The sequence below is a fragment of the Lithobates pipiens genome, unplaced genomic scaffold, assembly GCF_037356315.1.
Source record: "Lithobates pipiens isolate NorthernLeopardFrog02 unplaced genomic scaffold, aLitPip1_a1.2 Scaffold_27, whole genome shotgun sequence".
NCBI classification, from domain to species: domain Eukaryota; kingdom Metazoa; phylum Chordata; class Amphibia; order Anura; family Ranidae; genus Lithobates; species Lithobates pipiens.
In genome coordinates, this window is record NW_027507788.1 from 159,604,980 (window position 1) to 159,632,583 (window position 27,604).

At 43.9% G+C, this 27,604-nt stretch overlaps 2 protein-coding genes across 3 annotated transcripts in view; one reads left to right on the plus strand and one right to left on the minus strand.

Moving 5' to 3' along the window:
• Positions 1-27,604, minus strand: part of LOC143934302 (large ribosomal subunit protein uL15) — a 122,199-nt gene that overhangs the window by 48,843 nt on the left and 45,752 nt on the right. The gene's annotated exons all lie outside the window — the stretch shown is intronic.
• On the plus strand, positions 5,293-27,246 carry TBRG1 (transforming growth factor beta regulator 1). 2 transcript variants are annotated; one of them, XM_077457765.1, is made up of 10 exons: positions 5,293-5,584; positions 6,116-6,260; positions 10,092-10,162; positions 10,542-10,750; positions 14,983-15,122; positions 16,787-16,933; positions 17,891-17,988; positions 19,759-19,869; positions 22,500-22,642; positions 25,379-27,246. In XM_077457765.1, the coding sequence occupies exons 2-10, from the start codon at positions 6,132-6,134 to the stop codon at positions 25,516-25,518; spliced, it is 1,188 nt and encodes a 395-aa protein (XP_077313891.1). In that variant the 5' UTR covers positions 5,293-5,584; positions 6,116-6,131; the 3' UTR covers positions 25,519-27,246. The 2 variants fall into 2 exon arrangements, with proteins under 2 accessions (XP_077313891.1, XP_077313892.1); XM_077457766.1 differs by lacking the exon at positions 5,293-5,584 and adding an exon at positions 5,613-5,689.

Genomic DNA, 27,604 nt, shown 5'->3' on the forward strand with positions numbered 1-27,604 from the left:
CCCAAGGTATTAAGGAACTGAGGAGACCCTCCTACCCCATATTGAGGCATTGAGGATGCCCTCCTAACTCTTCACCCCAAAGTAATAAGGCACTGAGAATGCCCTCCTACCTCAAGGTACCGAGGCACTGAGGAAGCCCTCCTACCTCTCCACCGCAAAGTATTGAGGATCTGAAGATGCCCTCCTACCTCTCCACCCCAGAGTACTGGGGCACTGAGGATGCCCTCCACCCCAAAGTATTGAGGCACTGAGGATGCCCTCCTAACTCTCCACACCAAGGTATTAAGGAACTGAGGATACCATCCTACCTCTCCATCCCAAGGTATTGAGGCACTGAGCAAGCCCTCCTACCCCTGCACCCCAAAGTACTGAGGCACTGAGGATGCCCTCCTTCCCCTCCACCCCAAACTATTGAGGACCTGGGGATGCCCTCTTAACTCTTCACCCCATGGTATTAAGGAACTGAGGAGACCTCCTACCCCTCCACCCCAAAGTACTGAGGCACTGAGTATGCCCTCCTACCCCTCCACCCCAAAGTATTGACGAACTGAGGATGCCCTCCTTCCTCTCCACCCCAAGGTATCGAGGTAGTGAGGATGCCCTCCTACCACTCCACCCCAAAGTATTGAGGCACTAAGGATGCCCTCCTAACTTTCCACCCCAAGGTATTAAGGAACTGAGGATACCCTCCTACCTCTCCACCCCAGGGTATCGAGGCACTGAGGAAGCCCTTCTACCCCTCCACCCCAAAGTATTGAGGAACTGAGGATGCCCTCCTACCTCTCCACCCCAAGGTATTAAGGAACTGAGGATGTCCTCCTACCTCTCCACCCCAAGGTATTAAGGAACTGAGGATGTCCTCCTACCTCTCCACCTTGTCCTCGCCAAGAATCTTGTTCAGTGGGACAATATGCTCTTCAGTTCGTATCCTCAATTGAGCTGGAACAATGAGGCCCTGGTTGCAACCTTTTTACATGGCCTCTCTGAGTGAAAGGCAAATTAGCGGGAAGAGCCACCCCCGCCCGGTCTTGACAATGTAATTTCCTTGTGCAATCAAATCAACATTTGGTTTCAGAAGAGATCCCTAGAAAAAAAGACGTCAGCACTCCCTTGGCCCTAGCTAGTCTGAGCTCTCCTCCCTTCTTACCGTGGAGCATCTTCTGCCTGCTGAGGAACCTACGCAGGTGGGCCGAACCAGACTCACTCCCGAAGAACATGCTAGACACAGAAATCTGGGCTTTGTCTTTATTATGGGGGCAAGTGTAACTTTCATGACTCCTGCTCACTTCGCCCGGGAAACGCTTGGGTCTAATACATCTAATAGGTAGAGTATTGGACCCAAAAACATCACTTTCTCTTCTTCCGGTGTTCCTTCATGCCGGTGTTCTGCCTAATACAGTCCGGCCATCAAATGCTGTCCGCTCTGTACTGCGCATGCGCAGTACGGAGCAGACGAAGCTTCGGAAAAACTCCGAAGTTGAACGGCGCCTGCGCCGTGAGTGGAGGTGGTAGCCCCACCATCCAAGCGGACATAGGGTAGTGAATTTTAGAGGGCCCCTCGCGGGCGAGCTTCGCTTGGCACGCTTCGGGCTCGGCCTCGCTCCGCTCGGCTCTTTTTTATTCTAACTCTATGTCCACTTGGATAGTGGGGATAGAACCTGGACTCACGGCGCAGGCGCCGTTCGTCCTCAGCAATTTTCGGAATCTGTGTTCCTGTGTACTGCGCATGCGCAGTACGCAGGGGACACCATCTGATGGAGGACACTATTTTACAAGACACCGGCACTTCTCCTCAATCGATCTTTGCCCCTCACTACGCCACTGGTAGTCTTGGCAATTGATGGCACTGTTCTCCCAGGGGGTCCTATCCGCTTCCAGACTCTACCTATTAGGATGTCTGTAGGGATACTCCACCAGGAGTTGATATCCTTCCTCATTCTACCCAAGGCCTCTAACCCCATTGTATTGGGCCTTCCTTGGCTACAGCTCCACTCTCCACATGTGGACTGGGTCTCTGGGCAGGTCCTGGCTTGGGGACCCTCATGTTTCGCATCCTGCCTTATCAAGGTGGCCCCCAAGGAGAGACTTCCAGTTGCTACCACATCTGTATCTTCTGATCTTCCCGCTGCAAACATCGATTACCTGGATGTGTTCTGTAAGAAATCAGCTGAGGTCCTTCCTCCCCACAAGTCTTTTGACTGTGCTATTGACCTTGTCCCTGGAGCAACTCTGCCCAGGGGTCATACCTACCCTCTGTCCATCCCAGAGACCCAGCATTTGTTGACAAGTGACAAACTGCATCTGGTGGCAGGTGACATGACAAATACCACACTCAGGGCTCCCACTGATTCTACATTATGGAGAGTTGAACTATTTCATGTTATATCAGAATGTAATAATAGAAATAATGCGCTTCAATCATCCTGACACCATACCAACCATGGTGCAGTGATGATTGAATCGCCAACACCAGCAATTGCCCTGACAAATTGCCTGCAAAAAGACACATCGCAAAAAAAAAAAAAAAAGCACCATTAAAGTCCCATCTTTTCAATGACGTCACTCCATTATACAGACTGATAGAAGATCTGCATGGAATTTGTTTTGCTGTGTAGCATGAACCCCTGAAGGAGCTGCTTTTTTGATTGGGCTTACCGTTACCTTCTTCTCCTCGATTTGTGTCTAGGGGTTTCCCATGGTAGATGGCCCAGTAACTTGAGAGACTGACGACAGATCTGCATAAAGGGATTTTTATTTGCGAAACGTAGACAACGAACAGTTTCTTAAAATAGGATCAGAAGGTTAGGAAGAAAGTTCAGGTACTCTTAGTATCAAAGTCAATGATAAAGGACTCGCTTACTTTGACTAAATCCAGAGAATAGCCATTCACAACTGGATGTTCACTCAAGTTGGATAGTCCCTCTCTCACAAGGCTTAGCAACCAACAAGGTGCTTAACTCAGGAACAAGTCTCTGCCACAGACGGTGTTGTATAACTTACAGGAATAAGTCTCTGCCACAGACGTCGTTGTAGAACATTCAGGAAACTAACACTTGTAGAACACTCCTGTGATACCTGGATCTTTCAGTCAGCTTGGCGATACCCACAAGACTAGATTCACTTAGGTAGTTCAGCCCTTCCAGGCTCTTGCTAAGAAGCCAACCCGTACGTGGCCTTCTTCTGAAGAGTCCTCCCCTGGATAGCTATGAAGTTACTGGGCCTCTCCAACTACCGGAGACGGCACCGGACCACCTCGGAATCCTTGTTTAGTTTCCTTGCCTCGGGCTAGCCAGCCCTGAGACAATAAGTCGGGTGGATACGCACCCCAGGCCATAGCTTTCATGGGGGCTGGTCACGAGGACCAGGACCATGGAGTCAGAACATACTTCTGGACTGGAACCCCGAACCACGTGACATCCGCATCTTAAGTACCCTCTCCCAGAAAGCACGGCAAGAGTGACACTCCCACTGGGCGGGCTCCGAGAGAAGGTAACCCAACCAGACTGTGGTTCCATGCCTGCCAGAAGAGACAGTGCCCCCTGTGGCCAGGCTGAACCTCCAATATTCCAGTCAGACTGATGCTGAGGTCCAAATTTGAAACAACTGTACCCAAACTGCAGTTCAGGTGTAACCTTAACTTTCAAAACATATAGCGCGTGCTCTTCAGGAGCCGGCGCTACAGCTGTAATGCCCCTGCAATGGATTTGAATGGTTTAAACTGAAAATTCAATTTAGGATTTATACATAGGGCAGCCAAGGTGATGGCTTGTCCCCACATATAACCAAAGCTAGAGCTTTCTATTTCTCTTATTTAAAATGAATAAACTCCATTAAGTATCAGAAATGATGATATAAAATCTGGATGGAGTTTGGTTCCTAACAGTTTAGAATAATATGAGAAGATAACAGAGATAAGGAGGAGAGAACAGAAATCGTAACACGATTAACAGTTACTCCCCTTCTCTCCTATTTATAGGCTTTGCTGCACTGTGACGTCAGAAACTCTGTCTGGCAGGGTTCCAGAGCTGGGTCTCTATGGAGACGGTGATGCAGAGAAGGCGGTCACGTAGGTAAGGGACGCCGGTCGCATGGGTAAGGGGGAGGCGCTATCTCCCTATTTCTCAGTTTCCACGACGATGCTGGCAGGCTGCCCAGGCTGTCCGTCATGGCGTTGTAAAAAAAAAAAATCTCAACCCATGCAAAACCTCTAGTAAACCCCTTTCACAACCGCAGCCCATCATCTGCCGCTGTAGTGTCATATTTTGCTCAACATGGTAGAATGCTCTGGAAGTAACGTTGCAGCCAGAAATTTTGCACTGTGCATGCGCGATGTGTTCCAAACACTTGCTCCATTTGTTCCAGAGTATTTGCGACAATGCCATTCAGTGAAACTGTCAGATAATGTCACGGAAGTGAGGGGAGGTAATCGTGACGTTAACTTTAGACGAGCGAAGAGAGAGTGGGTAACCGTGGCTCGGGGAAAGGATTATCCCCCTCACTTCCATGACATTATCTTATGGTTTCACTGGTCTGCATTGTCGCAAATCCTTTGGAACATATGGCGCAAGTGTTGGGGAGATAATCCCCTCCCCGAGCCACGGTTACCTGCTCTCCTCTCTGTCTAAAGTTAAAGAGGAAGTAAACCCTGATGGGTTTACTTCCTCTTTGTCTTCCTGCAAAGGTAAAGCATAAATGGGCTACTATGCATCGCACTTACCTGACACAGGAGCCAGCGATGTCACCGCTGTCCCCTGTAGTCCGGAGCATCCATCTTCCTTCTGGGTATCGCTGCTCTGGCCACTCACAGCTCCAGAGCAGCAATGACCTCACGGGAGCCGCCACTCACGGCATATCGCTGTTAGTTGCGGCATGCCGCTAACGGCGATAGTGTGCCTGTACGCCGTAGACAGCTGTGACTGTCTTTTAGTAAATATCTCCTAAACCGTGTAGGTTCAGGAGATATGTCTTGGACCTACATGTAAGCCTTAATCTAGGCTTACCTGTAGGCCAAAGTGGTTTGTAAGGGTTTACAACCACTTTAACATCACGATTACCTCCTCTCACTGCAGTGACATTATGTGACAGTTTTTCGCAAATCTTCTGGAACGCATGGCACAAGTGTTTGGAACGCATGGCTCATGCGCAGTGCTAAATTTCTGGCAGCAATGTCACTTCCGGAGCGTTCTACGATGAGGAGCAAAACATGACACTAAACCGCCTTCGTATCTGTTTGGGTGGACTCTAGCACAGCCTCAGCCAATCATAAGCAGGCAAAGTACAGCTGGCTGAATTCGCGCATCTCAGCGCAGAGGGTTCTGGCTGCGCAGTGGAGTTCCATCCATGTCTGGCAGGAAATATGTGTCCTCCACGCCACCGTTTTATTTTTTTTCATTTTTTTTTTAGGTCACATGTTTTCCGTCAAACACTGACTTCCAATCCGCGTGCTTGCTGATTGGCAGGAGGCAGGATCGGTGTAAGGGCGGAAATGTCTTGTTTGTAGAGGTGAAGTGCTGGCGCGGCTGTACTGTGCACCATAGAGATGGCCGGAATTGCGGCTTGAGTGGACACACTTGGTTTATTCTGGGTCAGTACAGCTTGTTTATCGTTATTTAAATCTAAATGACGTGATATATTTAATGTAATGTAACATAAAATAGCTCCGCTTATTGTACAGCGTACGATAATGGATGTAAGTGGGGGGCTGAGAGGACAGTAATGGGGGGGGAGATGAGAAGGGGACTGAGGACAGTAATGGGGGGGAGATGAGAAGGGGACTGAGGACAGTAATGGGGGGGAGATGTGAAGTGGAACTAAGGACAGTAATGGGGGGGGAGATGTGAAGGGGGACTAAGGACAGTAATGGGGGGGGGGGGGGGTGTGAAGGGGAACTAGGGACAGTAATGGGGGGGTGTGAAGGGGGAATGAGGACAGTAATATGGGGGGGGGGAGAGATGTGAAGGGGGAATGAGGACAGTAATATGGGGGGGAGAGATGTGAAGGGGGACTAAGGACAGTAATGGGTGGGGGGAGATGTAAAGGGGGACTAAGGACCCCATGTGTGATGATTTATGGTTCAGTATATTTATATTTCCTCTTCTGGTTCTCACTATTTCAGCGTTCCTGCAGCAGCCATGAATCCGCCATTTTTGTCCCATTCCTCATACCATGACGGGAAAATGAAGTCAAAGAAGAGAAGTCACAAGGAGAAATATCGGCTGAAGTGTCTGCGGCTCAGGCGACTGGCGAAAACCATGGTGTTTGTGAGTGCAGTGTTCCCACGTATCGCTCTCATCACGTCATCGCCATCCTATATAACAACTGGTGGATGGGAAGCTGATCTATACCAGAGGGAGCAGCCAATCAAAAGACAGATCTTTATTGCTAACCTGTGCTTGAGGAATCTGGGTTGAATTCCTACTGGCTGTTGGAGGGGGGGGACTAGGCTGTTGGGGGGGTGCGGCGACGACTACACGGCATTGATGTACAGCAGTCCCTGTAGTTTCAGCCATATTGTGAAATTAAATAATAATCATTGGAATCCCATCTGCCAGCCTAGTTCACGCTGATTTACACTCTTGGCACTCATTTTATTTGGGTGACACACTTTGGGAGATGCCTGCTTACTAATGTTTTCAGTGTTAGGATCAGTGCTGTGGGAGTGGAGTGTAACAGGGTCTTCACCTTAGCTCCGTTATTATACAGTTATAGAGCGCTGACATAGTGGGTATAAAGAATCAACCCACCCCCACTTTAATAATATAATCATTTTGTTGCCTTGGAGCCTGAATTGCAGACGGGCACTTTTTTTTTTTTTTTTTTTTTTTTTTTTTTTTAATCCAGCTGTATTTACTAGTGAACCTTATACCATCCAAGTGAAAGATATAACACCAACAAGTCAGAAAAAAATCATTCAAAAACAGAATCGTGGATTTGGAAAAAGGATTACCCCCTTATGTCATTATTGCCCCATTTCTCCTTCTATCCTGACAAGTGCTCCAGGGAAACACCCCATAACAGGATATTACAACCTCCATGGTTTACTGTAGGAATGGTGTTCTTTGGATGGTGAGCTTTATTGGATTTCCACCAGACACCAGACATATCATTTGATGTTAAAGCCAAATAATTACAGTTTAATGTCATCTGACCACATTAAATGCACCGTGAAGTTTCTGAGGCCACGTGGAAAAAGGTGTTGGGGGTCACATGAAACAAAAATGTAATTATATGTCTATATATGCAAAGTTAGTAGAGACATATCTCAACAGACTAAAGGCTGGAATTAAAGCGGAGATCCACCCAAAAGTGGAAGCTTCGCTTATCTGCCTCCCCCCACCTTGGGTGCCACATTTGCCACCTTTCGGGGGGAGCAGGTACCTGTTTTTGACAAGTATCTGTCACCCACTTCCGGGAGACCAGTGCAACCTCAGTCCCCCTCCTCCTTCCAAATAGAAAACGCACTTTGCACATGCACAGTAGGGAGCCGAAAGGCTTTACTGCGGGTTTCCCTCACCACGAATGGTGGTAGCAGCACCCAAGAGCTGATCGGAAAATTGGCTGGGGTGTGGCCATCGTGGGATCCCTAGACAGGTAAGTGTCCTAATATTAAAAGTCAGTAGCTACAGTATTTGTAGCTGCTGACTTTTAATTTTTTTGGGTGGGGGGCTGGACCTCCTCTTTAAAACACAAGGTGGTTCAACAAAATACTGACATAAGGGGGTGTTCCTTTTTCCAACTCAGTGATTCTGTTTTTGATCTTTTTCTGACATGTTGGTTTTATATCTTTCACTTGGATGTTATAAGTTGCACTAGTAAATACGGCTGGATAAAACAAAAACTATGTCTGTCTTCATTACAGGCTGCAAAGCAACAAAATGGGATTATTTTGACCACTGGGCACTTAAACACCCTTAATAACCAGACCAATTTTCAGCTTTCGGTGCTCTCACATTTTGAATGACAATTACTCAGTCATGCAACACTGTACCCATATGACATTTTTGTCCTTTTTTTCACACAAATAGAGCTTTCTTTTGGTGGTATTTAATCACCGCTGGGTTTTTTATTTTTTGTGCTATAAAAGAAAAAAGGCAGAAATTCTGTAAAAAAAAAAAAAAAAAAAAATGAATTTTTCTTCGTTTCTGTTATAAAATTTAGCAGATTAGTAATTTTTCTTCATAAATTTTGGCCAAAATTTATACCACTACATATCTTTGGTAAAAATAAGTACAAATTGGTGGATATTATTTGGTCTTTGTGAAAGTTATAGAATGCACAAGCTATGGTGCCAATATCTGAAAATTGATCACATCTGAAGGACTGACGGCCTAACATGCCAGAAAAGTACAAATACCCCCCAAATGACCCCTTTTTGGAAAGAAGACATTCCAAGGTATTTAGTAAGAGGCATGATGAGTTTTTTGACGTTGTCATTGTTTCCTACAATTCTTTGCAAAATCAAGATTTTTTTTTTCCTTTTTATTTTATTTTTTTCACAAAATTGACATATTATCAGTTTATTTCTCACACACATATGTATACCACAAATTACCAACCAAAACACATTCTGCTATTACTCCCGAGTACGGCGATACCACATGTGTGAGACTTTTACACAGTGTGGCCACATACAGAGGCCCAACATGCAGGGAGCGCCATCAGGCGTTCTGGAGCACCCAGGCCAATTTTGAGATTTCTCTCCTACATGTAAAAATCATAATTTATTTGCTAGAAAATTACATAGAACCCCAAAACATTATATATGTTTTTTTTAGCAACGACCCTAGAGAATACAATGGTGGTCGTTGCAACTTTTTATTACACACGGTATTTGCGCAGCAATTTTTCAAACACTTTTTTTTGGGAAAAAAAAAAGTTTTGTGCTTTAGAAAAAAAAAAAACAGTAACGTTAGCCCAATGTTTTTGCAGCATGTGAAAGATGAAGTTACGCTGAGTAAATAGATACCTAACATGTCACTCTTCAAAATTGCACACGGTCGTGGATTGGCGCCAAACGTCCCCTTTTTGGAAACAAACGTCGCTACTTAAAAATTCATGATTCTTTTTCATATGTGGGCGGGACTTACTTATGTGCTCGCTTCTGCATGCGAGCACATGGGGACGGGCGCTTTAAAAATTTTTTTTTTTTTTTTTATTGTTCATTTTACTTTATTTATTTTAGTTTGAATTTTTTTTCCCCCAAAAATAAATTTTTTGATCACTTTTATTCCTATTACAAGGAATGTAAACATCCCTTGTAATAGGAATATGGCATGAAAGGTCCTCTTTACAGTGAGATATGGGGTCAATAAGACAACGCATCACACCTCTAGGCTGGGAAGCCTGAAATAAAAAAAAAAAGCTGGGTATTGCAGAGTATTGGCAGGGATTTGAGGGGTTCATTTTCGGTAAGCAGCACTGTGGGCACTGCAGATCCAGCCCACAGTGCTGCTGACACCGATCTCTTCCCCCTCCGCTGTACCGATCGGTACAAAGAGGGGAGGGAGGAACCAGCATCATAACATGACGCCGGTTTGTTTACAAGTGATTGCTCTGTCATTTGAGCGATCACGTGATTCACAGGACCCGGCGGTCACGGATGCTCTCGAGTGCGTGCCCCAGGGGGCGCGCGAGAGCGGAATTCTGGGAGGACGTCATATGACAGCCTCTCAGAGTTAAACAACCACCCTGTAGCCGTCATTCGGCTATGGGCCGGTTGTTAAGTGGTTAAATGGGGTGATTCTTTTCTATACCCATTATTATACATGCAAATAGCACTGTCATATACCACAGCGCTGTACCGAGAACACTGTGCCATTTACATCAATTTCTGCATCAGAGGAGCTTACACTCTAATGCCGCATCCACAGTCACACATTATTATTATTATTATTATTATTATACAGTTACATACTGTAGTACTATACAGAGAATGCTGAGTCAGTCACATCAGTCTCTGCACCAGAGGAACTTGCACTCTAATGTCCCGCCATTCAGTTAATATCTGCTGTAGTGGGCCAGTCTTGGTGTTCACAGTTCGGTTGTACATTTCTGAAATGTGTTTTCGTTTACTGTCTTCTCATCCTGTGCAGGAAAACGCAGCACTCTGTGATGAGATCGCACGCATCGAAAGTAAATTTGTCCAAGCAAAAGAAGAGAGAAGGTGAATTTTCAGTTCTAGCTCCATTTTTCTCCCTCATATCATTTCCAGTGATTTTGAATACACAACTACCTGAAATCCATTCCCTTCACATCGTGGGCAGAGCATGGCTAAGGAACACCCTGGGTGCCCTTTTGCTCCCAACAGCCTTGTAAATATATACTAAGGCCTGCACAGACTCTGAAAGTATCCATGTGTCCTTGTGTGTGTCATTCAGACTTGGTTTGCCTCAATAGGGGGGACCTGTAGGCACTGAGCAATAAGTGTGTGTGTGTGTGTGTGTGTGTGTGTGTGTGTGTGTGATTATGTATATATAATCTTCAGTAGCTAAGTGTGAGATCCTAAAACCCAGTCTTATGAAGCATCCATTCTCCTCATTCAGGTTTCTGTTGAAGAGATTCTTGCAGATACAGGCGTTAGGTGAAGATGATCGGCCCACTACGCACAGTTCCAGCTTGTCGCTCAGTTTTGACATGCCGAGCATGAGTGATGGAAACCTGGACATGAGCCTGCCCAGTGTGACGGACAATGGCCTGGGGAAGAAGCTGAAGAAGGACAAGAGAGAAAAGGGCAAAGAGAACAAATTAGAAGGTGAGTTCTGGGCACCATTGGCTTACTAATTTAGTAAAGCAAACTTGTCCTTGCAAAAGGAAGTCGCCTACTCCACAGGGCTGTAGCCCAGAAAGGGGCACTTAAAGGGGTTATAAAGGCAGAAGGTTTTTTATCTTCATGGATTCTATGCATTAAGATAAAAAGCCTTCTGTGTGCAACAGTCCCCCCTAAAACTTGCCTGACTCGGTGTCCAGCGACGTCCAAAAATGTCTCAGCCATCTGAGATTTTCCTTCCTGATTGGCTGTGCCTCAGCCAATTGGCTCTTGCCGCTGTCAAGCAAAGTCAGCTAGCCAATCAGGGGAGAGAGAGGGCTGTATCTGGGCTCCGTGTCTGAATGGACACAGGGAACTGTGACTCGGCTCGGGTGCCCCCATAGCAAGCTTCTCGCTGTGGGGGCACTGAATAGGAGGGAGGGGCCAGGATCTCAGAAGAGGGACCAGAGAAGAGGAAGATCCAGGCTGCTCTGTGCAAATCCACTGCAACGGAGCAGGCAAGTATAACATGCTTGTTTTTTTTTTTTATAGGGGAAAAAAAACAAGACTTTACAATCCCTTTTTGAGCATTTGATTAATATTGGGTTTGTATCTTATCAATTACCCAGGACTCAGGTGCCCTTTTTCATATTTATTGTTAAATGGAAAGTTGTGTGCTAGTGCAACTATTAAGTCCCACCGCTGTCCCTGCAAAATTTACAAAAATAGAAAACAAAATGTGAAAAACTACTGGTACCTGATTGGTACCTTTTTTATAGACCTGAATGCTCAATTATTCACATAGTAAAAAAGACATCTAAACATTTCATTATCCTGTTGTGACCTCTGTCCCCTTCCTGCCTATCGCATCTCAGTATAGGTCAGTGAGGTCGCATATCCTACCAAGGACCAACAGTTGCTTGCTTATTAAGAGTAAACTGTTGTAGGGTTTGGTAGAGGAGGGTTCCATCCAACTAAAACATGCTAGATACATGCAAGTCCTCAGGCTGATGATTAAAGTAAACAGTAGATTATAGCGGAGTTCCAGAAAGAGCAACGACTGACAATAGCAGAGGTTGATGGCCAGGGTAAGTACAAATGCATTCCAAATAAAATGCAAGAGTAATCCAGGGCATTAAAGCAGAAATTTACCCATAACTTGCTAAAAAATAATGTTCTTTAGCAAGGAACATACATTCAACCTTAGTAATTATGCTACCAAAATTAGTGTGTGCTGTAAATAGTCTCCAGCATTGCTCTTATTTCTTCTTGCTGGAGGTGGCCATGTTGCTGAAGCCCACAGCCCCTGAACTGCTCATAAAGTGTAACTAAACCCATTGATTTAACAGTTTACAGAGTTTCATTCCTGGAATGCTTGGATTGCTAACTGTCACATTTGCTTGTGTCCTGTCAAACCATAAAATGGCTGGTGTAATAACTGATCACATGTGCAGCACCATGGCAGTTGCAAATCAAACAGAAGCAGCTTCCTTGGCTGTAAAGGACAGGAGGGTTTAATTCTGCTTTTGGCTACTTTCACACTGAAAACGCCCAGCATTAGCAGTAAAGCGCCTCTAGTCAGCGCTTTTCAGCTGATAGGGTGCTTTTAACTCATGCTAGTGGCCGAAGAAAGGGTTAAAAGCAGCAGCACTACCCATTAATTTGCAGGGGCGTTTTAGGAGTGGTGTTTACAAGATGCTGATTGCAGGGCTTTTTCTAACGTCCTGCAAGCGCACCGCCCCAGTGTTAAAGCACTCGGGCTTTCACACTGGGGGGGCATTGGGTGTGCTTTACAGGCACTATTTTTAAACAACACCTGAGTGCGAAAGTAGCTTTAAAGTGATTGTAAACCTCAGACATGAAATATGAACAAAGGATATCCCTCTATAGTGTGCACTTTTCTCACTCCAGAGCATTAAGTGTCATTTCTGTCCACTGCCACTGCCTTGTTCCTCTATTAGCATGAATCACTTCTGACAAGTTTTCTTGACACCTTAAGAAAAAGGTGAGGGGAGGGAGCTCCAGCTGATCGACAACATCAGTCACATTCCTGTGTGCTGTGTCAAGGGGGTGTGTCTCTTCCCTCCAATCGGCTCTCAGTGCTCTCCTTACTGATGTAACTTCAGTTCCCCGCCCCCTGCATTATGGCTGTAAATGGGTACAACTTATGTAGGAGGATTTGTTTCAATTCTGTGTGTCACAGAAGAGCAGGGTGAGAGTGTATTACTGGATTTTAAACAGTATAGGCACTTATTTTTATTGTTTTACATAACTATACCTACAGAGGGGTTCCTGTGGTTAGTTCCATTTTAACACAGACTAACCTGTTAATCAGGAGCTAGCTAAATGTCCAGCAGTCTATTTAAGATCTCCTAACTGAGACAGGTGTGCATGGCAGAGACCTGAGCTGCAACTCTGCCTAAGCCCACGTTCACATCGGTGCGACTTGTCATTGCAATTTGACAGGTCAAGTTGCATCCTATTGTCGGCAATGAAACTGTTCAAATTGTTGCAGCACAGACTTTGCGGTTCCGCACCGATTTGAAAAAGTAGTTCCTGCACTACTTTTGGCACTCTTGGGTGCAACTTGAATAGACATCTGTGGATGAAGTCGCACAGATGTCAGCCAAGTCACACCAGAAGTCGCACTGACACGTGGCTTTGAAATTGTGCAACTTCACTTGAAAATGCACAATTTCAAAGCCACATTCATTGTGAAGCTAGACTAAGGCCTGTTTTACATGGGCCTCAGCTTGTATAACAGCAGTGTGAATAGCAAGCTTTTATGGCCATTTTTGCAAGCTTCGAGCAGCTTTCTCTAAGCCTTTAAAGCACTCTTCTTCTCCTGTTCGGCATGTTATACACAAATCCGAATGTGAGTGCTGATTGCCACTTTAAACAAGCTGCTAGTAGGCTACAGCAAGCTTTCAACAGGCTTCAAGTAGTGCTGAAGCCTTCTTAAGTGGCAGTCAGCCTTACCTTTGGGATCTGGGTTAAACACTTACAAATTGAAGCTGAATGGTACTTTAAAGTGTTACTAAACCCCACCCCCCTCAGTGTCCACAGCTTATAAATCTAGGATACCACCACTATATACCATTTTTAGATGATCTGTATACCACGGTTACATAATAAACTGCACAGTTTCTCCAGTGCTGAAAGATCAGGAAGGAGGAGATTTTCTCTACAGCCTGTATACACGCCCACATGTGTGATGTCAATATCATGTGACCTCAATAGCTCTGAGAACAAGTAAATGTTCTCTCCAGCACAAAAAAACACAACTGGGCATGAGCAGGTCGGCTACCCTGCCTGTGTTGGCTCGCTTTCCCCAGATAGACAGTGCAGGAGGATCTGTGCATACAGGATAAAACAGCCTTTTTTCACAATGCAGAGGATTAACCCCTTAAGTTCCACAGTGAGTATAACAAGCATGCTTTACTGCATACACAGACTAATTTTACTGTTGTGGGTTTAGTAACACTCTAAGGCTTTGTTCACACATATCTGGCTGCAGTTTGCAGTCGGGAGTCTGTGGTTTTGTTCACCATTTCAGGTGTGACTTTTTACTTGATTTTTGCACCTAAACCGGACCCAAAATCGCACAGATCTCTTTTCAGAAATGCACTGTGGTCGCCCCAGACATGTGAACTGGCTACATTGAAAGCAGGTCTGATTCGCATTTGATTAAAATCGTATCCAAATCGTATATATGTGAACCGAGCCTAAAGGTTTAAAAAAAAAACTTGCGAAAGCTCTGCTAGTGCTTTGTAAAAGCTTGCTTTTCACACTGCTCTTGTACAAGCTGAAGCCTATGTGAAAGGTGCCTAATAATCAGCAGGGTGTGAAGATTCAAGGTGGAACTTTAGAAAAATGTTACATTCTGACACCAGAAAGATTCCAGCATGTGGGCTGTTAAATGATGCAAAGATAAAATTGCCTTTTTTAACTTTTAATACAATGCACACCCAAAAACGTCATTATATCCTGTGCTTAGTGTAGCATTTAAAAAAAATATGTAATTTTACCAACAGAAGTTCAGCTAGGTAGGTTTAACTGTTTCAGAACAGCGGTTCTTTCTTAGATTACAATACAATAATGGTGGATTGTCCAGCCGAGATTCGGGTGACCCCTGGTTGTACCATTTTGTTTTCTTTCAGCCTGTAGAAGCAACTGACTGGCTGGATCTATGAGTGTGAGCACACCTTGCTAACCAGAAACTTAATTTACATTTACAGTTATAAAGAAATTAACAAAAAGGAAGAGGGTGACAGACGGCGCCCCGCGCAGGTGGGTTCAGCCGATTCTCCTGGACCCGTGTGGACGGCCAGTCTTCCCCATTGTTATAGATGGTCTGACAATTTACAGTCTTGGAGAGGTGAGGATCACTTCTAAATCGAATGTCTCATTCACATGGGCATACTACAGCGTACGCCCATAAGAGGGCCATGCCTGCCCAAAACAAGTTTTGCATGCATCAATGTGAAGGCAGTCTTATTCATGTCAATTGGGATGCAGCGGCTACACAGACAAAACCTCTACTCCCAATTTGACAGCCGCGCAGGCTCTAAATGCACATGGTCTGCGTTGGAGGCGGTGCACGCGCACGATTGTCAAACTGGGCACATTGAGGATTTGAGAGGTTGGTGAGGGGTGATGGGGGGGGGGGGGATTAGTGCTACCAGAGGGGATTTGAGTAGGGGGAGGATTTGTAGTAGCAAGATGGATTGGTGTTGGGAAGGGGGGATTAGTGCTACTAGAGGGAATGTGGGGGGGGGGGGGGGTAATTTATGCACAGAGAGGAAATTTGAGGGGTAGAGGATTTGTGCTAGGAGGGGGGACTTGGGGAAGGTGGGGATTTGAGCTGGGAGGGGGGATTTGTGCTGGCAGAGGGGATGTCTTTGTTTGAGAATTTTGGCTTGCAAAGGGAATTTATGCCTAGAGGTACTGTAAGTGTGAAGATTAGTGCTCAAATTGTTTTTTTTTGGGGGGGGGGGATTTTTGTTGCTTTTTGTTTTTTCCATGCAAAAACAAATGACTTTAAATTCAATAAGGTGGGGCCTTCAGACATCCCATAGCCACAACAGGAAGTCAGAGGAAATCCCTCCAAAAGAAGGTAATCCCTGATTTTTCTCAGGGTCACCAGAACTAGTGTCCCCTCTATCCATGTTCTAAGGACAACCTTAAATTTAGAGTTTTCTTTTACTTTCACTCATGGTGATGACAGTAAAGACAGAACGGTTGACTCTCCCTAAGACCCCTTTCACACCAGGGCGTTTTGCAGGTGCTATAGTGTTAGAAATAGCGCCTGCAATCCACCCTAAAAAAGCTGCACCATTGTTTGTAGTGTGAAAGCCCGAGGGCCTTGCACACTACAGCTGTGCACTGGCAGGACGTCAGGGAAAAGTTCTGCCAGCAGCTTCTTTGGGGCGGTGAAGGAGCGGTGTGTTTACCACTCCTCCACCGCTGCTCCCCATTGAAATCAATTGGGCAGCGCTGTAATACCGCCGGCAAAACGGCGCCATTGTGGCGTATTGCCGGTGGTTTTAACCCTTTCTCGCCGCTAGCGGGGGGTAAAAGCGCCCCGCTAGCGGCCGAAATGCGCAGCAAATCCGGCGGTAAAACGCCGCTAAAAATAGCGGCGTTTTACCGCTCACGCTATGGGCGGTGTGGTGTGAAAGGGGTCTAACTGGGACACAGAGAGCAATAAAAACCTGACAGGTGCTCTAATTCCTCTACGCCAGGGATATGCAATTAGCGGCCCTCCAGCTGTTGCAGAACTACAAGTCCCATGAGCCATAGCAAGACTCTGACAGCCACAAGCATGACACCCAGAGGCAGAGGCGTGAAGGGACTTGTAGTTTTGCAACAGCTGGATGTCCGCTAATTGCATATCCCTGCTCTACTCCATCCAAAAAAAACAAAAAAAAATGTTGGCTTTAGTTACATTTTGCATGAATATATATGTTATGGGGGCCCCTCTGCTTCAGTCAATACCGTTTTTATAATCTCAGCAATAACACATTCATGTTTTTACACCAGATTGTATCCGACCGGAGCGGTTTCCATGACAGGAGCGCCATTTATCCTGTGGGTTTCTGCAGCACAAGAGTTTACGTCAGCATGCAAAATCCGGAGCAGAAATGTCTATATACATGTCAGATCAAAGATGGCTGGACAAGGCCTCAGGTGACCAATTTCCACTTTCTGTTGGATTTATATTGTGACATTATATTACAAAGTATGACGCATCATAATAATACAAAGTGACCACTTGCCAAAAAGCATTTTACAGCATGTTACTGACCCAATGGGAGATGTTTATAAAGCTCGCCTTGACTAAAAACTGGACAATTCGTGAATTGGCTACTGTGGGGGACAGATTAAAATACAGTGAGATTACAGTTGGCTGCTGAAGGACAATGAAGAATTGTGTCGCTCATAAACATAAGTATTTCAGATTATGATGCTGACATCCTCGAAGACTTCTATCTAGACAAACAATACATTTACCTTTATTTTCAGCACTCAATCGTTCCTAAAAAGCATAGATTAAGCATCGGTTTTCTTTAAAAGACCATTGGTACATCCAGCTCAGAAGGTTCATGCAAATACCACCTTCACATGCAAAACAGCATTATCTTGCTTTTTCACAAATGCGTGTATCAGATCTTAGGGTCAACGCGTTTCGTGGAACGGGTTGACTTCTTCAGTGCCCTGATATGTACTGCTACACTCCAAATACGGAATATCAGGCAGTACTTCTGCTGATCAGAGATCTTATTGTGTATCTAGAGTAAATGAATATACAGAAATAACTTTTTTGATTTATGAACAGTTTGAGCGCTGAAAATAAAGTCCCATTTATTGTTTGTCTGAAAATAAATGTACGATTGTTGTGGATATAGTCTCTTCACATGGCTGATTCTCTCAGGAGTCCTTTGTGGATTATCGGTGTGTATCTAATATACGTACAGCCACAGGAGGGGGCACTTCCCACTTCCATGCGTATGAAAATGTATGAGTAAAAAAATTGTAGCAATGACTCCGCACACTTAATCCCTGAAAGCACACCTGTGTAACCATTTACACAAGATAAAGCCTGAACATCTGGACCAGAAGAATCTCTCTGTTCTGTTCCCCTAGTTTGAGATCGTCCCTGAAGATGACCCCCAGAACACGATATCTGGTAGCTCGGCTGTAGAATGTCACAATGCTCTACTGAAGAGCATCGGAGCTGTGCGGTGAGTGCACTCTACTTCCAGATATGTCTTTTAGTGCAGGAGCTAGAGGTAATGTGCTCTATCACCAGAAGGGGGCACCAGGTATCCTTTATCTGGGAGCTATGGTAAATGAGCTCTCCTAGTTGAAGGAGGCAGCAGGTAGCCTCTGTCTGGATGCTGTAGGTCAGTGATGGCGAACCTTGGCACTCCAGATGTTTTGGAACTACATTTCCCATGATGCTCATGCACTCTGCAGTGTAGTGGAGCATCATGGGAAATGTAGTTCCAAAACATCTGGGGTGCCCATCACTGCTGTAGGTAATGAACTCTCTCACCAGAGGGGGAAACTGGTATCTGAAGGCCTTCGCTAACCTTATATTAAATGGTTGAACTCAGACCCAGAAGAAGTGAGGGGATGCTGTGGTGTGAATTGTATACTTCTTACTACAAACAGTCCTTGTGCTGTTTTTGCTGTCCTGTTCATATGTACCAATAGTTTTCTGTTGGTGGACCTAAACTGAAAAAGTGAAGATTTGCCCTTGCATCCCGTTCTGGCCACTGCACAGGAAGTGAAGGAGAATTTCCTACTAGACATGTGCACTGCCGAAAAAAATCTTTTTTGTTTCATTGATTTTTTTTTTTTCTTTTTTTTTTTCCAGGTCGTTCATTATGATTGAAATTCGTAAATTTGAAAATGTGAAAATAAGAAGGAAATTTCGACAGAACGAAAATTAGAAATAATAGCTAACTAATATTGGAATTTCCTTTTTAAATTTGCCTGTTAGTTAATGTAACAAATACGGATTTATCCAAAGTTACGAATTATCCGAAATAACGATTGTTCCATCTAAACAAATGGAACTAATTATTATTATTAATAATAATAATAAAAACGTTTTTATTATTGTTTATTATTAATTTGTTATGTTCCGTTAGTTTAGATACAGCATTCATTATTTCGGACAATTTGTAACTTCGGATAAATTCGTATTCATTACGTTCGCTAACAGCCAAATTTGAAAGGAAATTCCAATACCTATATTTTAATGGTTAGTAATAGTCAAGTTATTCAGATTTTTGAATTTTCGTTTTTTTTTTAAGTTTTCGTTCTTATTTTCAAATTTCCGATTTATTCGGAAAAATTTGTTGAAACTGTTTTTTGTTCGGATATTTCCGGATTTTGAATTTGTCGAAATTTGTTAAACTAATTTGTGAGGAAACAAATTGCACAAGTTAAATGGGCAGTGCAGTCTCAAGTCCGTCTGTTAATTTGGAAAAGGGAGGAGTAACAAGGCAGTGCCTTACCATGCTAGGCTATGGGGCTGTGTGTATCTGTTAATGCACTCCGTGTAGGGAGATACAACTCTAGCCCATGCATGCAAGATAAAGAGCCTGCATACTCAGTAAGTGATTAGGTGCACTGCTAGGGGTTTAAAATAACTTTTAAAAAAATGTATAGTTCCATTTATGTGTTTCCATATGTGCTGTTTTTTTATGATTCTGATGTTATGTGTAAGGAACTTGACATTTAATATTTAAACTTCCCAGCTGGCATTGAGCATGTTCTGAAGCTGCTGTAAGTTTCACGGTGCAAAGACAGCTAGTTGCGATTGTGTTCCATACATTGGGGGCTCTTTGATACAGATCCCCAGTAAAATCTTCAAATGTGCACAGAGCCAGAAAGGAACAAATTCAAAGTGAAGAATCCGGAAATTTAATTCTAGATAACAATAAAAATGAACTTTGCTCATTAAATATGTTTGTGGCTCACTATGCTACTTTTCTCTGCAGAGGACGGAGGGTCTCCGCTCCAGAAAATGCCGGGCCGTACTTTTTTGGGTTTGCGCACCCCACCATTCAGAACTTAATACAAAGCTGCCCCGGAGCTCGCAAATGCTCAAGGTGAGATTTCTCTGCAATTTCTATATTCAGAAACCATCACACTGTGTTTGTAAGGTTTAGAAGGGACAGTGGAGGAAGAGAGAGGACGGGTTTTCTTTCTCCCCGTAGATTTCAGTGTCCGTGCCACATTTCATGAGATGGCGATAGAAGAATCAAATTTATCAGCAGTGGGCTCCTTTCACTTCAGATATTCTTGAGTTTTATTGAAGAGAGAAGGGCAGGGTTAAAATTGTTAGGCGTTTTTTTTGTTGTCATTGCCATCCATTGCTGGGGCATTTCCCTTAAATTTCTGTTCAAGAGACAAAACAGGAAGTGACAGAGCCTTGAAACATGTAAGTGAAAGTACTTTTCTCTAAGGTGCCAGCTCCTACCATCATCTGAGACTTTAATGAAGAGGCAGGTCCCTGCAACATGTAGATGGGGATACTTTACTCCAGGTGCCAGCTAGAGGTCGACCGATATGGGTTTTTCTCTGGCCGATGCCGATATTTAGAAATCATGGCGGCCGATAGCCGATATATGATGCCGATTTTTTTTGGGCCGATATGTTAGGCCGATTTTATTTTATTTCTTTATTTTTTTCCTTTTTTTATATATTATTATTATTTTTTTAATCCCCCTTGATCTAACACACCTTTCCCACTGGGGCGTTTTTCAGGCGCTTTTGGGCTAAAAATAGCGCCTGTAAAGTGCCTGCAAAATGGCTCCCCTGCAGTCTGTGTGAAAGACAGAGTGCTTTCACACTGAGGCGATGTGCTGGCAGGATCTTAAAAAAAAAGTCCCGCAAGCAGCACGTTTGGAGCGGTGTATACCGCTCCTCCACCACTCCTGCCCATTGATATGAATGGGCACCACTGCCGAAGCGCATGCAATGCGATTTGGCAGCAGTGCTTCATGGGCGCATTTAACCTCTTCCTTGGCCGCTAGCTGGGTTATATGTGCCCCACTAGCAGCCAAATAGCACCGCTAAAATGATGGTAAAGAGCCGCTAAAACTTGCGTTTTACCATCAACGCCTGCCCGCTCCAGTGTGAAAGCAGCCTTCATAAGTGATGCAGAAAATTTCTTACATTTAAACATTTATTAAACAAAACAAACCTCCAATCAGTTTACTTGTATGTATGATTTAGATAAAAAAAAATAAAAAAAACCTATGTATTAAATAAAAACAGGTAGTCAAAACTTTTGGACAAAAAAAAAACGGGCTAACTTTACTGTTTTTATTTTTTTTTTTTTTTTAAATAGTGTATTTTTTTCCCAAAAAAATGCATTTGAAAGACCTCTGTGCAAATGCCGTGTGACATAAAATATTGCAACAACCGCCATTTTATTCCCTAGGATCTCTGCTAAAAAAATATATATAATTTTTGGGGGGTCCAAGTGATTTTCTGGCAGAAAATACAGGATTTTTACTTGTAAGCAACAAGTGTCAGAAAAGATTTAGTCTTTAAATGGTTAAACTGAGAACTTCTACACACAGAGATGATTTCATTCAGAAGTGTAAACATTGTATCTTTCTGTTCTTTTCTTGGCAGCCTGCCCAGAGAGGAGGAAGACGTTTCTATGACAACTCAGGCAACTTACACTGACTTCTATTACAGAAGTCATTTCAAAGTCCCGCTGTAGTTCTAAATCGGCTTTTTATCAGCACAATCGGCCGATGCCGATTAATTAAAAAACTGCAAATATCGGCCGATATATCGGTCGACCTCTAGTGCCAGCTCATACCATCATCAGAGACTCTGATGAGGCAGGGCCCTGAAACATATAGGTGGAGGTACTTTGCTCCAGGATGCCAGCTCGTACCATTATCGGAGACTCTGCTGAAGAGTCAGGGTTCCAAAACATGTAGGTGGAGTTACTTTGCTCCAGATGCCAGCTTGTACAATCGTCAGAGTCTTTGATGAAGAGGCAGGGCACTAAAACATGCAGGTGAAGGTACTTTGCTCCAGGGTGCCAGCTCATATCATTATCTGAGACTGATGAAGAGGCAGGGCCCTGAAACATGTAGGTGAAGCTACTTTGCTCCAGGGTGCCAGCTCATATACTCATCAGAGGCTATGTTGAAGAGGCAGAGCTTGAAAACATGTAGGTGAAGGTACTTTGCTCCAGGGTGCCAGCTCATATAATCATCAGAGACTATGCTGAAGAGGCAGGACTTAAAAACATGTAGGAGGAGGTACTTTGCTTCAAGTTGCCAGCTCAGTCCCCATCTAGGATATTACATTCTGGATGAGTAGTGGCTGATTTTTGTCCTGGATGATTTAATTTCCTTTATAGTTCTGTGTTACCACCACGCGATATCCCTCGTTTTACTTTCTGGAAGTGGTCGTTTTTGCATCTGTACAAGGGAGCAGATATCCAATAAGATTTGATTTGCTAGGTTACACATTCCGATGTCTCTTCTTTGTAAGTGCAAGTTATCTATATTCATTGATTTAATAGGTGTTCTATCTGCACTATGCAGTGTGAACTGTTTTTTTTTTCTTTGATCTTTACCCTCAATAATATGTCTTTGGGTATACGGTACATTGGGCATGCAAGGATGAAAAGACAGCCTAGGCACCAGTGAGGTGTGTTCATTTTTTTGGAGTAAAATCCAATCTTGTCATCTAATTGTCGTTTTTTCAGTTATGAATGGGTAAAGTTTGAAGTATGGAAGCCGGGGGATGGGCCAATGCCACAGGAGATTTATGAAAACAGCACAGCCATATGCTTTGAGACTTTTCAGAGGCAATCCCTGGAGGAGATGAAACCAGATCATGTGTTATCAGGTAAGATGGCTTATATCAGATGACTGGGCCCTATAAACGCACAGTGTACCCACAGCAACTGCCCACTGAAAGACCTGAGAGCGCACAGCTGTACAGAGTTTTACCAGCACCCAAAAACACCCACTGCACAGATTGCACCTCTGTCTCTGCCAGTCCCTGTTTTAACTCCTGCCCTGGGGTTCATTTTGTTTAAATCAACATCGAAAATATTCTTTCTACTTTGGTCTGTGTTTCTGGCAGACTACACCTTGAAATGAGAGCCAGCAGCCATGCAAAGTGTCATCCAGTGGCTGTCAAGCCAAATTACATTTTATTATTGAGTCCCTCAGCCATCTGGGACTCTCCCTCCTAATTGGCTGGCACACACAACAGTGGTGCTATTTGGCTCCCGCTGCTGTCATTCAGTCAGTTGGTCAATCAGGAGAGAGAGGAGGCGGGGCCAAACCGCAGCTCCGTGTCTGACTGAATACACACAGCTGCAGCTTGGGTGCCCCCATACCAATCTGCTTGCTGTGGGGGCACTCAACAGGAGGGAGGGGCAAGGTGCAGTGAAGAGGGGCCGGAGAAGAGGAGGATTCGGGGCTGCTCTGTGCAAATTCACTGCAACAGAGCAGGTAAGTATAACGTGAGTTATTTTTTTTTTTTTTTTTTTTTAACGGAGACTCTACAATCACTTAAATAAACAGTGTGGATGAGGTGAAGTAAACCTGTTGCTTCGCCCTGCATGGCTGTATTTATTTATTTTTACCACTTCACACGAAATCACGTACCTGTACGTTGTTTTGTTGAAGTGGTTGTAATGGGGTGATGCCTGCAGCCAGAGGCATCACCCTGGTACTGTTTTTTTAGAGCTGATGGTCGGCTTTCTCATGATAACAGCAGCTAATGAGCTGCTCGACTGTTATGAGCAGCGGAAGGGGACAACTCCTCCTTCCGCCACTGCTCCGCCCGGGTCTACCATCCCACCAGGAGATCTGAACGACCAACCAGTACGTCTACCGGCTGGCCAGAGACCCGAACTAAGCCGAATGTAATAATCCAGAAGCAACATCACAACATCCATTCTGGTTTACTCAGCTGCCAATGGCGCAGATTTTTTAAACATTTTTTAGTATTCCAATACGCAGATTTTGGCATTTTGAATACTTTGAAGTGCAAAGGAGAGATTTGAGTTCTTTCAGACCCCAGATCCCTCCATAAAGAGTACCTGTCACCGCTTATTACTGTCACAAGTGATGTTTATATTCCTTGTGACAGCAATAAAAAGTGATCAGATTTTTTTTTTTTTTTTAAAGGGACAGTGTTAAATAAACTTTTTTTTAAAATTTTATGTGTCCCCGTCCCCTGCATTTTAAAAGCATTGCACACTAAAGAAAATGCATACAGAAGTCACGCCTGCAAATGTAAACGTGTTCAAATCACACATGTGGGGTATTGCCGCAATAATTCTAGCAAAAGACATCCTCTGTAACTCTAAACTGGTAATTGTTAAAAAATTGTAAACTTCACCTATGGAGATTTTTAAATACCACCGTTTGTCACCATTACACGCGTGCTTGCAATTATAAAGTGTCACATGTTGGGTATCCTATTTACTCAGCGTAACATCATTTAGAATATGCAAAGAAAATTGGGCTAAATTTACTGTTGCTTTTGGAAGACTGATGTGCAAGCGCAAATACCGTGTCACATAAAATGTTGCAATGACTGCCATGTTATTCTCTGGGGTCTTTGCTAAAAAAATTATATATAATGTTTGGGGGTTCTAAGTAATTTTCTAGCAAGAAATACTGATTTTAATGTATGAACAAGTGTCAGAAATAGGCCTGGTCTTGAAGTGGTTAAGCTGAACTCTAGCTTTACCTTCCATCCTGCACAGTTATACAGGATCTTCTCCTGTACTGACCTTGCTTGCTATGATTTGACTGCACACTGTGAGCTTCCCACAATAGGGTTGATTTACTAAAGGTAAATAGTCTGTGTGCTGCAAGTGAAGTTGTGGTAGATCTGGGGCGAAGCTCTGAAATGAGAGAAAGCTCTGCTGAGTTCTATCATCCAATCATGTGCAAGCAATAGTGATTTTCTTCATTTTCCTTGCATGTTTTCCTCAGATCTAGAGCAACTGCACTTGCAGTGCACAGACTATTTGCCTTTAGTAAATCAACCCCAATGTGTATTAGAAGCTGCACCAAGTCAGCTAGAGCCTGGCTCATTTCCTGGCAGTAGGCTCTCCATCACTAACCCTTTGTTCTGCAGTCTGACTGTCTCGGGCCTGCCAGAGGCCATTCATTGGCTTTCAGTTCTTTTAAATCATGGAGTCTCAGCAACACGTGTGAGCGCTACCTAGGGTTGTCTGTATGCAAATACAGTCTGCCTAGAAACCCACTCCTCCAGACTGACACCCAAGGGATCTGTATTATTGCAGAACTGCTTGCATCAGAGCTGAAGTGCTGGAGGTGCAGGGTGCTGTGTTGATTTCAATAAGCTATGTACAGCACCCCGCTGGCCCCTCTCAACAACCATGAGAGGCCTGCATTGCAAAGAAAAGCACAGAGACCCAGTAATGACATCACTGGGTCTAAAATAAAGTATGTGATGAAAATGGAAAGTTTTGATTTAAAAATGTCTTCAACTTTAATGAGATGGTAACTTATCTGTTTCTGTTGATGCTTCCTCCATGTTTGTTTGACAGTTCTTGAATCCCATTTTATGACTTTTTTTTTTTTCTCTTTGCAGGAACGTTGGATCTTCCAGACATTCATGCCTCACATGATTACATCTCCACCTATCAGGAAATATTCCTATCACCCCCACACATCTCCCGAGACATCCAGCAACTGAAGTCTCCCTCGTCCAGCCAGTACAGCCCATCTTGACCCTCTGAGGACAATCTGTAAAGACTGTCACCCCAAGAAATGTACTATAATGTATATTTTCCTCTTTATTTAGCTATTGTTGATAAACTACAAACAAATGTTCAGATTTTTTTTTTTAACATCTGAATTTATTTTAACCGTCATACAAAAATTGTATTCTTTGTAGCTCATATCCATTACATGTTTTAAGACTAATGGGATTGTACATGGTAAACTTTTGTAGTCTAGTTAAAGGAAAATGCCACTTTCATGTAAAAAAAAAAAAAAAAATCTCATGTATATGTATGTCATGTTATGTTATTTAAAGCCCATCTATGGGCAAAAACTGTTTAAGGTCCCATTAACACCTGCTTGCCTTTTTGAAGAGTCATCCACATTCGCATTGCTCTTCAGCAAGCATTAGGCAGTGAGGAGGTGTTATATCATCTCCTCACCGCCTGCTTTAACCCACCTAAAAAACAGATACCATGTGTGTTGTGCAAAACATCACGGCTGCAGCATCCGTTACACCCTTGGCTGTTGCCTCTGCCTCAACTACTGGGGGAGTAGTTGAGGTAGAATAAAAACACGACTTAACCACGGCATCTCCCCCCCCCCCCCCAAATCAAAAACCTAAAGGTGTGTTCTCATATTCAACCATGTTTGCTTCTTTCTTGAATAATCCTGTCCAGATGTCTGCTGGCAAGTGCCTGCAACATCCCTAAAATTGGAGAGTGCAAAATCTGGTGCAGCTGTTACTGATAGCCAATCAGCTTCTAACTTCAGCTTGTTCAATTATTATTACATTGATTTTTCACTCCCCAATTTTAGTAAATCAACTCCGATTTATACATGCTCATCTATTCCTACTGCACCATATCAACTAATGTGCTGTAGGACATGGTAACTCATTACTATGGGCTTAATGGCTGGTCTGTCCACATCATGGCAGCTCATGACACTGATCCAGGGCAGGCAGCATGCAGGGAGTCTGGCTTCTCCAGTCGTGGTCCACCACCCGTCCTCTACCACACTGCTGGAGCCAAAAGGTAGGGCTCTGCTGTAAGGCTCGGTTCACACTATTGTGTTTTTTCAGGAACATAGGATATTATTTATTTTTAACATGGGTTCCTATGGAACATGTTCACATCCATGCATTTTTGTGCCTCTGCATTTTTGGAAAGGGTCAGGGACTTTTTAAAATGCAAAACGCTGATTTTTTTGATTTAACAGACTTTAATGGAGAAGCTGCGGAAAAGCATGTAGTGCATTTTTATCGCAATTTGCATTTTTAAATCTGCCCAACAACAATTTTCCCCCCCAAAAAAATAACTAAATGCAAATCGTGGTAAAAACCCCACAAAAAGCACTCCAGAAATGCTCAAAAGCGACATGCATAGGTGTGAATGGAGCCTCAAAGAGAACTTGGTGAAGGGAGATTCTGTGATAGGGGACTCTGATGTCATAAGACTCTGAATGGGACAAATCCAATATGATGATGATGGGGGAGCGGAGGGGGGTTTGGGGGATGCGGATGCATAGGCCGAACTGCTGATGTGATGGGGGGGGGGGAATCTCAAGGCGGTTTTTGATGTGTACTTTATTATGAAGGTGGTTCTGTGCATCATCCTAAGGTCAGGTTTTCCAGCAATAGGTAACTTGTACATTTTAGATTGGGGTGCCTCAAGATTTTGCATATTTTCAACAGGTGCCGTGACTAATAAAAAGGTTGAGAAATGCAACGTTAAAGTGGTTCTAAAGCCAGAAGTTTTTTTTTTTTTGTTTTTATAACCCTAATCCATTAAGGTAAAAAAAAACCTTTGCCATGCAACTTTCCCACTCAGCCCCCTTATACTTACCTGAGCCCAATCTTGATCCAGCAAGGTGCATGACAACAGTGACTGTCTTGGCACTCTCTCCTCAAAAACAGCCAGTGAGGAGAGAGTAGGGAGCATCAGTGGATACACAGAGCTCGTGAGCTCTGCCGCTGGCGAGAGGGAGCGAGCGCCTTGTTAAGGGGGCACTTGACAGGGGGGAGGGGCCAGGAGCAGTGATGGGGGACCCTAGAAGAGAAGGAGCAGGGGCGCTTTGTAAAAAAAAAAAAAAA